At 40.5% G+C, this 12,781-nt stretch overlaps 1 protein-coding gene across 1 annotated transcript in view; it reads right to left on the bottom strand.

Moving 5' to 3' along the window:
- Nucleotides 1-7,663: 7,663 nt before the first annotated feature.
- The window catches only part of LOC311326050 (RNA-binding protein Musashi homolog 2-like), a gene marked incomplete at both ends in the record, with an annotated part of 89,937 nt that continues 84,819 nt past the window's right edge, over nt 7,664-12,781 (bottom strand). Inside the window, one exon of the mRNA XM_084458888.1 lies at nt 7,664-7,732. Coding sequence (XP_084315014.1) covers nt 7,664-7,732 — 69 coding nt within the window. The remainder of the gene's footprint in view (nt 7,733-12,781) is intronic.

The raw sequence follows: 12,781 nt of genomic DNA on the forward strand, positions 1-12,781 counted from the left end.
TCCTAAATGCACACCGGAGAGAGTCAAGCTCACCAAATTAGCCCTCAGGAGATCTCTCTCTGCACCTGCAGTCATTTTTCAAACCTTATAATTGGTTCCCTTCAGTCAGCTGACACCTTGTTGTCAGACCTTGGGCTTCTCAGCGCCGTGACTCAGAGGTTACTGTTCTTACTCCACCATCAACCTCATTCTGACACACACTGCATGGCTTGGCCCTATTTAAGGGTCTGGCATTCAGAAGGACAATTTTATCCAGAGAGTCGGGTGAAGAGTGAATAGACAAATGTCTCTTGTCTTCTGCACGGACACTGTCAGTTCTGTTGAAACCGTCACATTGTGAATAGTGTGTGATCTTCAGATATGAGCATGTTTGTTATGGGTCTAGAGGCATATCACAATAAGCTGCATCGTATGCTTTCTCGTGTGGGTGAAGCTGTAAAACAAGACCCCTCCAGCAGAAGTGAAGTTGTCCTGCTCTCTAAGCTGCTCTTCTGTGAGTCATGACTCCGTCTGAGAAAGTCATGACTCCGTCTGAGAAAGTCATGACTCCGTCTGAGAAAGTCAGACTCTGTCTGAGAAAATCATGACTCAGTCTGAAAAAGTCAGACTCTGTCTGAGAAAGTCATGACTCCGTCTGAGGGCAATAAGGATCCGTGTGACAGGACAGGTGGTGTGACGGCGGAGTGTGTGCGAGTCTGTGAGGAGTGTGTGTGCGTGTGGATGTGTGTACATGTAAGGAGTGTGTGTGTATGTGTGTGTAAGGAGTGTGTGTGCGTGTGTGTGCATGCATGCATGTGCATGTAAGGAGTGTGTGGGTGTTTGAGAGTGTTTATGTGAGGATTGCATTATGATGGAAGTGTGTATACTGTACAGTAGATGAGAGGATTGTGTGTGTGTGTGTGTGTGGAGGAGTTCTTCCTCTGGTCAAGACTGAAGCAGAGTGGGGTGGGCGAGCCGGGGGTAGGAGGGAAGATGGATTTCCACACATTTAGAATAGCTGTCACACCTGAACTCCTCTGAAGCCATTTCAAATTTTTAAAAATAGGACACCGGCACAAATTAAAAATGACATTAATTTCTGCTGGCAGCCCACATTGCATTTTTTCATTTTCAGCTAAAACAGTTTCAGATTAAGCCCCGCTCTGGAGACTGTAGTTGTAGACTTGTGTTGTGGATATCACTCATGGGAACTGATCTACCTGACATATCTGGAGGTTGGGCACATCTGGCACCGAGACGTGTGTGTGTGTGTGTGTGTGTGTGTGTGCGTGCGCGCATGTATGTGTGTGTGTGTGTTTGTGTGTGTGTGTGTGCGTGCGCGCATGTATGTGTGTGTGTGTGTGTGTGTGTGGGTGGGTGTGGGAGGGGTGGAGTTGTTAGTCTGAAAAATACATCTGAAAAATTTGAGTGAAGTGGGCAGAACTCAGTGAGAGCTGGTCAGACAGGCAGAGTGATGGCAGATGAGGACATGCAGTGGTCAGACAGGCCAGAGTAATGGCCGTTTTCAGCTCTCGCCGTGAGCAGATGAATGTGTTTGCCCTGAGAAAATGACAGGCGAGGACATGCAGTGAAAAGCTTTGATGAATTGGGGGGGAACACACCGCAGATAGCTTTCAATGAGGACCTGAGAAGTCCACTACTGATTTGTTACTGTGGCCCACCCGACTCCATCTGCATTCATATCCAACTAAATGTACATCTGCAGACTTGATTCTAAAGTCTTGGAAGGTGAAAGTAGTAATATGCAAGGAGTATTGCATATTGATATCGTAGACAGACAGACAGACAGACAGGATTATAGATACTTACTTTTATTTATCCCAGGGGAAATTGTTTAGATATATATAAAGGTATATATATATACCTTTATATATTGCTCAATATATATATATATTGAGCAAGCTGGTGAGGAGGACCGGCTCTGTTGTGGGGCAACAACTGGACAGTCTGGAGTCTGTAGCAGAGAGGAGGATGAGGGACAAACTGAAGTGTATCCTAGACAACCCCTCCCCTCCCCTCCATGATGAGCTGTGGCGGAGGAGGAGGACTCTCAGTGTTGTGTGTCCGAGTGTTGTGGAGGTGTTCATGTATATAGGTATACATGTGTTTTACTACATATATCTACTCAGCCTGGATGGATGAGTAGCCTACTCATAGACATATCTATCTATACAGACTGAATGGACAGTAGGCCTATGTACTGTATGTACATGTTTTTTATTTGTATTCTATTCTATACTGTACACATTCTGTACAGATGGATGTATATAGTCCCTGTTCGTCCTCTTTGCTATGCTACTACTCTGTATCTAATGTTTTCCTTTCCAACCTTGCAGTAATTCCCCTGCTGAAACCCTGTATTTCTTGAGGCCTGAGTGGGCAGGGGTTGGGATGTTGGGAAGTATCTAATAACTGGAGGACAGAGCGTGCGTAACTGGCCCCAGTGTGGCTCTGGTGTTGGAAACATATCAATAATGGCTCAGGCCATTGATCAATCACTTGAAAGTATTTGAGAGTATTTGAGGTGTATCTGATTCGCCTAACACTTGGCATTTAGGGGACCAGTCCATTTGTTGCATGACACTAGGTATATTAATGTTTCTAAGCATTATCTAAGTATTTGCAAATAGACTTTGACCTAGTTCTGTAATAGTCTCTGCTGCCCAATACTTTCCTCCTATCATACTCTAGGAAAACAGCAGAGAAAATCTTTTTTCCTGATTCTGAATCTGGCTAATCGCATGACTGTGATTAAGCACCTTGCAGATGTCTGCACACAAATTACTTTTCCCTTATTTATGTATCATCTTGAACAATTTAACTTACGCACACGGTGAACCAGGCCAGTGTGTGTGGTTTATAATGTTGATAATGTAACGTCTCCCTCATGTACTGAAAGGTTGTGTGCAATGGAATAAAATTACACAATAGGGGCCAGATATTCCATTTTGTGCAATTTAATGTTGCTGCATCTTCTGGCATAATGTACATTCTTCTGCAAAAAATAATATGTTAAACAGTTGCGTTTTAAAATCAAAACAATGAGTGAAATGGTTCAAAACAGTTTATTTTATTTTTTTTATTTTTTATTTTCCAGACAAACACATTGATTTCTGGACCACAGTAGAGGATGGAAACCTTTCACAAACATTTTCATTATTATCATTATTTGAAAATACAAATATAAAATTATACTTTCCACATCTGTGATGTGAGAGACCCCCATCCCGTTTATTTTTACAACAGGGCTTGAGCAAGCCATAGAAGAAGACCTGAAAGATGCTTTCAGACAGTCAGTCCGTTCAGTCAGCTCTCATGGTTAAAAAGTCCGTTAACATTAAAAAATGGGCAAGTGTTAGGGATGGGCAAGGCAATCAGAGAGGTGAAACACAGGCCTCTACGAAGGAAGCATGTCAGACAAATGACCATGGAGACCGACTAGACAGCTGTGACTGTATGTACCACCTCACACCACACATTATTACACACTCCTAGCCCACCACGTAAACCATCATCTGTCAGTTTGAAACAGCTGTACCTTTAGCATCATTTACATCCTCTACATCCCACGTTTTCCAATACAGCCATTTTGTAGCATCATGGATTATTTCTTTTCTTTTTCTTTTTTTAATGCCGAGTGTGACACACATGAAATGAAACAGTGTTTGGCTACTTCAACAGAATGGAGGGAGGTTGCTTCCTCTATAAACAAGCCTTAAGCCATGAGACATAGACAAAGATACCCAACAGATATATACACTCATATCCTTCATCTGCATACTTGTATATACATATGTGTACCTGTGATTACAGTAGGTGTGTGCTGTGTGTTAACTCAGTGATGGGGAGATCGTTTTGGCCATTGCCTAGCACTTGCCTCAAGATTCAAGTTTAAATGGATACGATAGAACACTTCCATCACATCCCTTCACCTTCCAGGTCGCTTTCTTTTGTTTTTTTACCCCCCTTTTTCATTTTTTTTCATTTTTTTTTCTTTAAACCAACAATTATCCAATGATTAACTAGTCTAGCAAGATGTGTAACATTCATTAGCTGTAAACTGCCGTCAATGTAAAATAAAAATACAGCAACAGAGCCATGCTACCTTAAAGTCCAAGCTATGAGATCAAATCAAAAACTAAAAAGAAAAAATTAAACTAACGTGGTATGGTATGGACTAGGCTATTTAAAGAAATTAAACTAACGTGAAAACCAGCCTTTACTTTAATCAAATGCTAAACCAGGAAATGATGTAGGCTATGTGGAAACGATGTCAACGATGCTCTTTTGGTGAATCTGTGAACATACAGCTGTAATATCTTGCTGCCTCAAAAGGCATGTGACCAATACAGTTATGAGGGCAGAAATTTACCACACTCTACAGTGCTACATAATGTCTTCATAAGAGAAAACTACACATAACATTGAACTATCACCACAGTGTAGACAAGAAGCTATCCAAACAGCACGCAAGGTTATACTGTATGATCTTGTCACTGAGATCTGTGACCTTATAGACTGAGATTAAAGATACAGCCAATCTAGAATTACTTCCCAGGCTACCATCATCAATTACAAGCATTACAGTACATTGATTACTTCAGAGAATTAATTGATGAGATGTACTAAATGGAGCTAGAATTGTTTTTGACAGAATATACGGTTTTGTTTTTTTGTGTTGACATCCTGGCTTTGATTAAACTTAAGAGCTGGTTCTATGGTTCAAGAGTATACAAATAATTCACAAGAATCTTTAAATGTTGTTAATGAATTCAAACGTAAGTTGACACATAAAAAAAAGGCTGTATTCAAAAATAGTACTGCGATGGGCCACTGGGATATCTTTAAGAGTACAAACATTAAAATGTAGAGTTTAGATTAATGATATTCATAATAGTTATTATTGTCATTATTACTATTATTATCATTAATCTGTTATAACCTTCTAAAAAAATACGATTTTTCCATGTATGTAATAAATTCAATAACAATACCTTGTGTCCCTCCTGAAAAAAAAAATCTTTAAAAAAAAGTTTTTGCATATCTAGCGTTAGCATTTAAGGTAGTATGGCACACCCCTTTTTAAACATTCAAGGGTGGGGATCCAATTAATGCCTGTTTACAATTCGTTCTTTCAGCAGTCTCTTCTTGACATGTCTTCAATGAGAGCTTTGGTTAGTTGAAACCAAGTGAGATCAGCAAAACTGAAAATATGTGGGAAAATGCTATCAGAACAAATGTCAGCGTTTTTTGTATAAGTATGGTAATTGATAAGAGAAAGTTCTATCCTTACTGGTCCTAAATCGGCTAAAATCTACACCTATGTCTTAATAGTAACTATATAACATCTACCACTAGATACTAGGAGAGAGAAAGAGACAAAGGGAGTGTGAGAGAACGAGGGAAGAAGAGAGATCAACAAAGAAGTGTACAGTATAGACCACTAGACTGGCATCAAAGACAGCACTCTGCTACAAGGTCATTTTCTTTTTTCACACATTACTGAAATACATTGATGATCAACAGAAGATTATTGTATAAGGTGACAGGGAATGGACAGAATCAGATGGATGTACAGTACATAATCATATTATTGTTAGCATTATAATTATTATCATTTATATAATTATTAACAACCACAAAAATATTGATACAAATCCTTCTTAAAAATGGAAAGCATTCAAGGGTGGGAACATACATCTTCTTTTTTGAATTGATAACTATGTTTGTTTTGGATTAATCTGATTATTACTTGAAGTACCCATCTAAATAAAAACAATTAAAAATCCAGCATTTTGCTTCACATAGTTGTTGAACAAACTGCAACAAAAAGACAGAATATCTACAGAATATCTGCACTGAGGGAATCACCAAATAAATGTATCCATTTACTTTAGACTTTAAAATATTGGTTTTTCAGTTTTAGAGCAAATCCTTATGTCTGTACACGTCATGAGTGCAGGGCTCTGGTTTACTGTTAACCTTCTCTTTTTTCACTAACTTAGTAGCAGAAAACTAGAACATAATTCCATTACAACTTTCCCCCCCCCAAAAATCCTTCATATCACCTGAACCAGACCATTCATTTACTTGAAATGTGCAAATAGAATATGGTCAAAACCTTTCTGCAAGTCACAGTGCAACAACTTGATTTTATAATCCATTAATATTTTCAATCTGTTTCAGCCTACAATAAATTACTTTGTCATACTTTCCATAAGACAACGCTCACAGGACTGAGGTAACGAGAGATGGTCATCCTTCCTAATCACTTCATCAACGCTCTAAGAGGTCGATGAAAAATAGATATTTGACTTGTAATATTGCCTCCGTCACATTAAAAACAGTGTTCTTTTTCAAAAGCACAAAAAAGCAGAAAGGCTTAAGAAGAAAAACTGAAGACAATCATATGAAACCAAATGAGACATTAAAATGGTGCAGATCAGTATGAAATGTCTGGGACTCTTTTCAGCATCTGGTATTTCCTAATGTATACAAAGTACATCTGGTACTGTATTTCCCAATGTATACACAGTAAAAGTGTGCTTTGAATCTTGTCATGGTTTTCTTTTTGACTTTGCAGTGAGAGAGAAAGATAGCCTTTCGCTGGCAATAGTCAAGAGGAATCCTCTTAGAAAGAGAGTCCTCTTAGAAGGACATTGTGTGGCAACGTCCAGTGTTATCCTTGTGTGTTTTTTATGAAGCTGTGCACATCTTAGCTCACCATGTAGACAATATGCTGGTATGACATTAGCCACAGTAAGAAAGCCCACAGTATTTACAGAGCAAGCCAACAGTGTTCTTGTTAGATCTCATCCTCAATGGGGTTTATAATGGCCTTTGTGCTACAGATGGATGTTCATATGACTGAGGAGCTCAGAATGTCCCTGACATCCGGCCCGAGCCCTGGTTCAACCCTCTCTCACCAATCATCACGGAAACATGGCTCTCTATATGAAACCATTATGCAGTGACTGGATAACTATTTACAGTATAATATTACTCTTTTTTAAAATCTGAATTCACAAAGTATTAAAAGGAAAGATTTTCTTTTTTTCTCTTCCGGACAACAAAAACATTTATAAAAAAGGACTGTGAAAATATTGTAGTCCTCTTATTGCCCAAAATAGGTAAATATGGTAACGCCATTACAAGTAAGAAACAAAAAGAAACAAACAGCTAATACCATGTATTAGTGTACCCTATTCTCTATTTAAAATTGGAGCTAAAGTTGTTTCTATTCAAGCCTCCTCACATCATATCAGTTGTCTTGAGTGTGCAAACTGACACTGGAAGATGTTTCCACTATCGAGGATAAGAAATCAATTATCCATTTCTAAAGAAGGAAATGAATAAGCAGAAATAAACCAGTTTACATATATATTTATATCATTACTCTTTTCTGAGAGGATAAAGACACAAAAAAGTATTGAATACAAGTTAAAACTAGAATTAATCTCTCATCATTAATCTGAAGACTACACAGAAGGATAAATAAAGACAAAGCCATAAAAGGAACTTAAAACAACATCAGAAATCCTACACAAAGGTACTAGGTTACGTTTGGATAGTATCTGAAAGTCAGGTCTGGGTTATAGTACAGCAGATTGTAGTCTGTTTTTTTTTTTTTCTGAGATGATTTTGACGTTTTAGTTTTTGTTCTTCACCTGCTACCACCTCCGCCTTCCGCCTCGGGGTTGATGCTGTAGTGCTTGGCGTTGGATGGCATCACCTGTACACACAAGCAGTTAGAAACTCCGCCCCGTCTTCCCTGGGCCGCCTGTAATACTCTGCTGAAATCACAAACAAGATACATCCCCAAGCCAGTGAGAAACACAACCAGCTCCTTAACATACAGTCAGCTGTGCCCCACTCGTCTAACCTTCCGCCCCAAGTGTGCCCATACAGTATATTCCCACATTATTCACAGGAAGCGATAGCAAAACATTGTAGTAGGCAATGCAGAGGAAAACTCCAAGTAGCTACTGATTCACAAGAGCACACTTTGGGGAGAATGATGAGATTTGGGATACAGGATAAATGAGTTGTGTCTGAGAGAGCCTGCTCCTCAACTGTACATACAGTATCTTAATAGGTGCCATATTCCTCTTGCAATCATCATTTTCAATTCGAGCTTGATCCTCAGTCTGTAATGCAGATTAGACATTTGCTGCCGGTAGTATTGCACAGAACTGGACCAACCAAATGTCTCTCTTCCACCAAAAACCCACCATCCAATTCAGGCTTTTGATTTGGTATATGACTGTACTTGTTAGACAAATTTATTTTTATATTTTACACAACAGGAGATGAACGTTTTCACACTTATTATTTTGTTGTTGGAATTGGGACCAAATTGAAGACATGTCATAGTCAAGGGCAAAGTGCCCCTGCCGGCCCACGGAGAAACGCTCCGTTTTCAGCTTGCAAAGAGGAGGATGACGCAGCAAGTTCAAACCAAACACCCCTCTGGGCAAGAGGCTGGGACGCTCCCCTGCTGACCTGGGTCCAAATACCATTTGAAATTGGTTCAAATACTTTACTGTTTGCCTGAGTCTCCCTGGAGTGTCTGCCTACTGTACCTGCGGGGTACAGTAGCTGGAGACTGGTTCCACTGTGCCTGACAATCAAGCATGCATAAGGAACTGGAATGTTCTCAAATAGTATTTTGACCCTGGTCTGGTTTCTGGCTGGGGCATCCCCTCCAGGTTAGTCTACTGTACAACACATGCAGAAAGACTAGCGGCGGTGGTACTAATTGGAAGTCACATAGCACTGAGTGCAGGGGTTAATAATAAAAATGTGGGTTTACAGACAGACAGACAGGCAGGCAGGCAGACAGACAGACAGACTGTGCTTCACTCTGTTGCTTTCTCGTTTTGCTCTCATGCTGCAAATCTCCCTTTACATTATATATATGAATTCATGGATACACAAACAGAGACTAACGCCATATAATAGTCAGTATCAACAGCTTGACCATGGGGCTGTAGGGAAGCAAATCTTCTGTTTCTGGAAATGCAAATATGAAATGCATTTCCTATGTTGTTGTATGTTCAATTGTAAATTGCTACACACCATGATGGGTGCATCTAAATACACTGACAGCAACTAGTAAACCCTGTACAAACTTCTCAGAGTCAAACTAAGGAGTACAATGGCAAAAGTAGAGGTGTGTGTGTGTGTGTGTGTTACTGTAGGATTAGTCAGTTTTTCCTCAGAACAGTGGCCCTGCTTAAATCCCAAGGACACGTGCCCGGGGGAACGGTAGAGATTTGGACTTTGTGTGGGTTTGGTACTGTAGCTGTATCTGTAGTCTCACCACTGCAGAGACACAGACCAGACCAGTTCCATGTTGTGTCTAGATGAGTGAGAGATGGTGTGAGCAGGGAAGTGAGCGGACTACAGGCGTCTCACACTTCCTTTGAGGAGAGGCTGCAGGCAGTCGGACGAGAGTCTGAGAGGGAGAGAGAGGTGTTGTGGCTGGTCTCCACACTATCTGAGACACTAACCTGAGACAGAGTTTCCCTGGAGGGACGTTAGTACTGCACACACTCCCTTTATAGACGTTCACTGTATAAAACTCACAGACATGTACTGTACACATGAATTCCCTCCCTCCCTCCCTCCCTCCCTCCCTCACTCACTCACTCACTCACTCACTCACTCACTCACTCACTCACTCACTCACTCACTCACTCACTCTCTCCCTCATTTCCTCACTCTCTCCCTCCCTCACTTCCTGACTCCCTCCCTCACTCTCTCCCTCCCTCCCTCATTTCCTCGCTCTCTCCATCCCTCACTCCCTGACTCCCTCCCTCACACTAATGATTGGGAAAGTATAGCACAAATGCACACTGATTGGCAAACAAGAGAGAGCAAGAGTGCAACAAGCGACAGCAGAGTGTGTGTGAACCTAGAACAATGACGCTAGGAGTAGCATCTCCATTTTAATAGAACACATGCTCACAATGTTCTTGAAATGGGCTAACCAATTAAAATCGGGGTGGTACAGAGGTAATGTAGTGGACAAGGGCCATAACAGTCAGAAATCAGCTTCATCATCACTGTTACAGGACAATGGCAGTCACTTTTCATAGGGCTTCACATATTTATAACTGTGGTTGTTTTGACACTTTTGAGCATATAATGAACGCACTCTAGAAGCAACCCTGTGAAAAGTGTTGGGGATAGAAGAAAGGGGATTCTACTGTACGTTAGAAACTAGAACTCACTAGGAGAGGAAACAGAAAGGGAGATGAAGAGAATTCAAGGAAACTACAATGGAAATGACAGGTTGCCTTATGGGTAACGGACTAGAACATGATATAGAAATGGTATAGAATACCTCAGAGAAGATGGCAACCAACCACCTGTTAGCTTTCAATGGTATCCATTTGTAAAAGCTGTTGCAATCAGCGGGCCCTAAAAGTGTACAGTTAGTACCTGTGTCAGTATGCATTTCAAGGGGAAAAAAAGGCAAAAGGAAACCTATTACTGGTGAGTATATTTTATTCATAGGGTGTGCTGCCAGCATGAATGGAAATGTATCTCTTTCATTTCCTGGTGTCGGGCTCATTTTAGCAACATGAACTGCATTTAGGCCTCCAATTTGGTTCTTTAATTTAGATCTGAGGGAATGGCCACGCAGAGGTGGGCGTTGGGCAGCTGTGTCCCTGGGCAGGATGGCTGCAGAGCAAGGGTCTTTCAATTCAGCTCATTTATAAAAACAGCTTTCATTCTTAATAAAATCAGTCTTTTTAGAAAAATGAGTATTGCGAGCCAACCAGTGGATACAGGATTGAGACAGGTCTTGATATAAGCCCTCAATAAATAAAATAAGTAATTAATAAACATTATTTATTGAAGGTCTTGCTATAAGCTCTCTGTAAATAAATCAATGTTATTTCTATATCATCTGGATATAAGACCTCTGTAAATAAATACATATAAAAATTAATTAATTAATTAATTAATTAATTAATAAAAACATTCTATAGCATCTAGGTCTTGCTATAAGCCCCTGTAGAACTTTTGAGTTTTAAGGAGCATTTTCCGTTTCAAATTGATGAATATACACAGACCCAAAATACAGCAAACTGTTATTTACGCTAATCAAATGCAACAAGTCATGGTCGTGACAATACCAAGTTGTTTGACCTGTGGGTCACATGACCCCTTTGAAAAGCTTCTCTCAGAGCATCTCTGCGTTTTAGATCATTTCTGAACGTCTCAAGGACGTACTGTGGCTTGTGAACACGATTTGGCATGTATAAGCACGTTCCTCACATTCATGCTAGCATGTTTGACCTAAATCAGCAGAATGACAAGACATGCAGACCACTCCAGCAATGACAGAGATAGACCTGGAAGAGTAGCATCACCAGGGTCAAACTCAAACCCACCCAGACACATAACCATGGAGGGAAGTGAAATGTCCCCAATGCCCCCCCCCCACACACTCACACGCACACACACACACACACACACACACACACACACACACACACACACACACACACACACACGCACACGCACACGCACACACACACACACACACACACACACACACAAAAAACTATGCTGTGACTTGCAAGCACCTTGGTCTTAACTTGGTCTCAACCTCAGAACTGTCCATTAACTGGCCAAGCAGAAAGACAAAAAGCTCTTTAGAGTCAGGCTTTACTGTTTATGTATCATGCTATGTACATTTTTTTTGTTTAGAGGAAACCTGTATTGTATCACTGCTTCATCGTGTGTGGGTGTCTAGGATGACTTGACACAAAAATAAAAAATAATGTATTCATTCACTTGTTCTGTATGTTGTGTAGTATAAGAGCACAAGCATGGTCCTGTAGGCTTTCCCAGGTTTTACATTAAGGGATAACTGAAGGTATGTTATTATAATTCATTAGTTATGTCCAACTGATAGAGCAACACAGAGACACTTAAAGTAACAGGAATCAAGTCTGTAGGATAAATAATGCATCATGTCATTCGTTTTGAAGTTAATAATGTGTGAAGGACTGCGCTCAAAATAATCTTTGTACAGGATTTTGTTTCTGTGTCTTTTTAAACGGCCAATTGTCAGAGATTAAGCCCAAAGAGAAACTCCACAGCCCTTCCAAGCTAAATGTGGGTTGGGGTCACCATAAAGAGCAACGGCATGAAATATTTCCGACGAGGGATTCTGCATGCTTTCAGAGCCAGTCAGTTAGGTAACAGAGGAGCTCTTTTCCGGCCTGCAGTTCTACATTTCACAAATGTCTGCCGCTATGAGGGTTATTTCTGTGTGTTGACACAAGTTATTTTCCATTTGTCAAACATTCTAGAACTGCACTGGGAAGCAGACTTAAAAGCTGTTTAGGCCAAAGATACAAAGGAGCTTATTGAGTTTGTAATGCCCCTTGATAATGGGGGGCATTTGCTCAAGAGGTCAAACAGGGTATCCAGGTATTCCATGAACTGCAGCCAGATCTTGCTGGTACCAGCTTGGGCTTTGGCTCCATAGCGTTCCAACTACCTTCAATCCATCAATACACCTCCCCAAAGGACCTTACGTAACCAAGCCAAGACACTGACATACTTCTTTTTCCCCCTTGCTTCAAAGTCCATTTGGAGTCCATCATATTACAGTGCCAAAAGGTGATATTATGGTAGTATGGATTTAGCTACTGGGTTGTATTGATTTATATGTGAACTTTGAACTGTGGGCTGTGCAGCACAGTGTTCTTCCCTGTTGTGAAATCTAAGCTCAAATTACCACCGTTGTCTGAGGTGA

This window comes from Borostomias antarcticus (assembly GCF_949987555.1).
Source record: "Borostomias antarcticus genome assembly, chromosome: 1".
In the NCBI taxonomy this organism is placed as follows: domain Eukaryota; kingdom Metazoa; phylum Chordata; class Actinopteri; order Stomiiformes; family Stomiidae; genus Borostomias; species Borostomias antarcticus.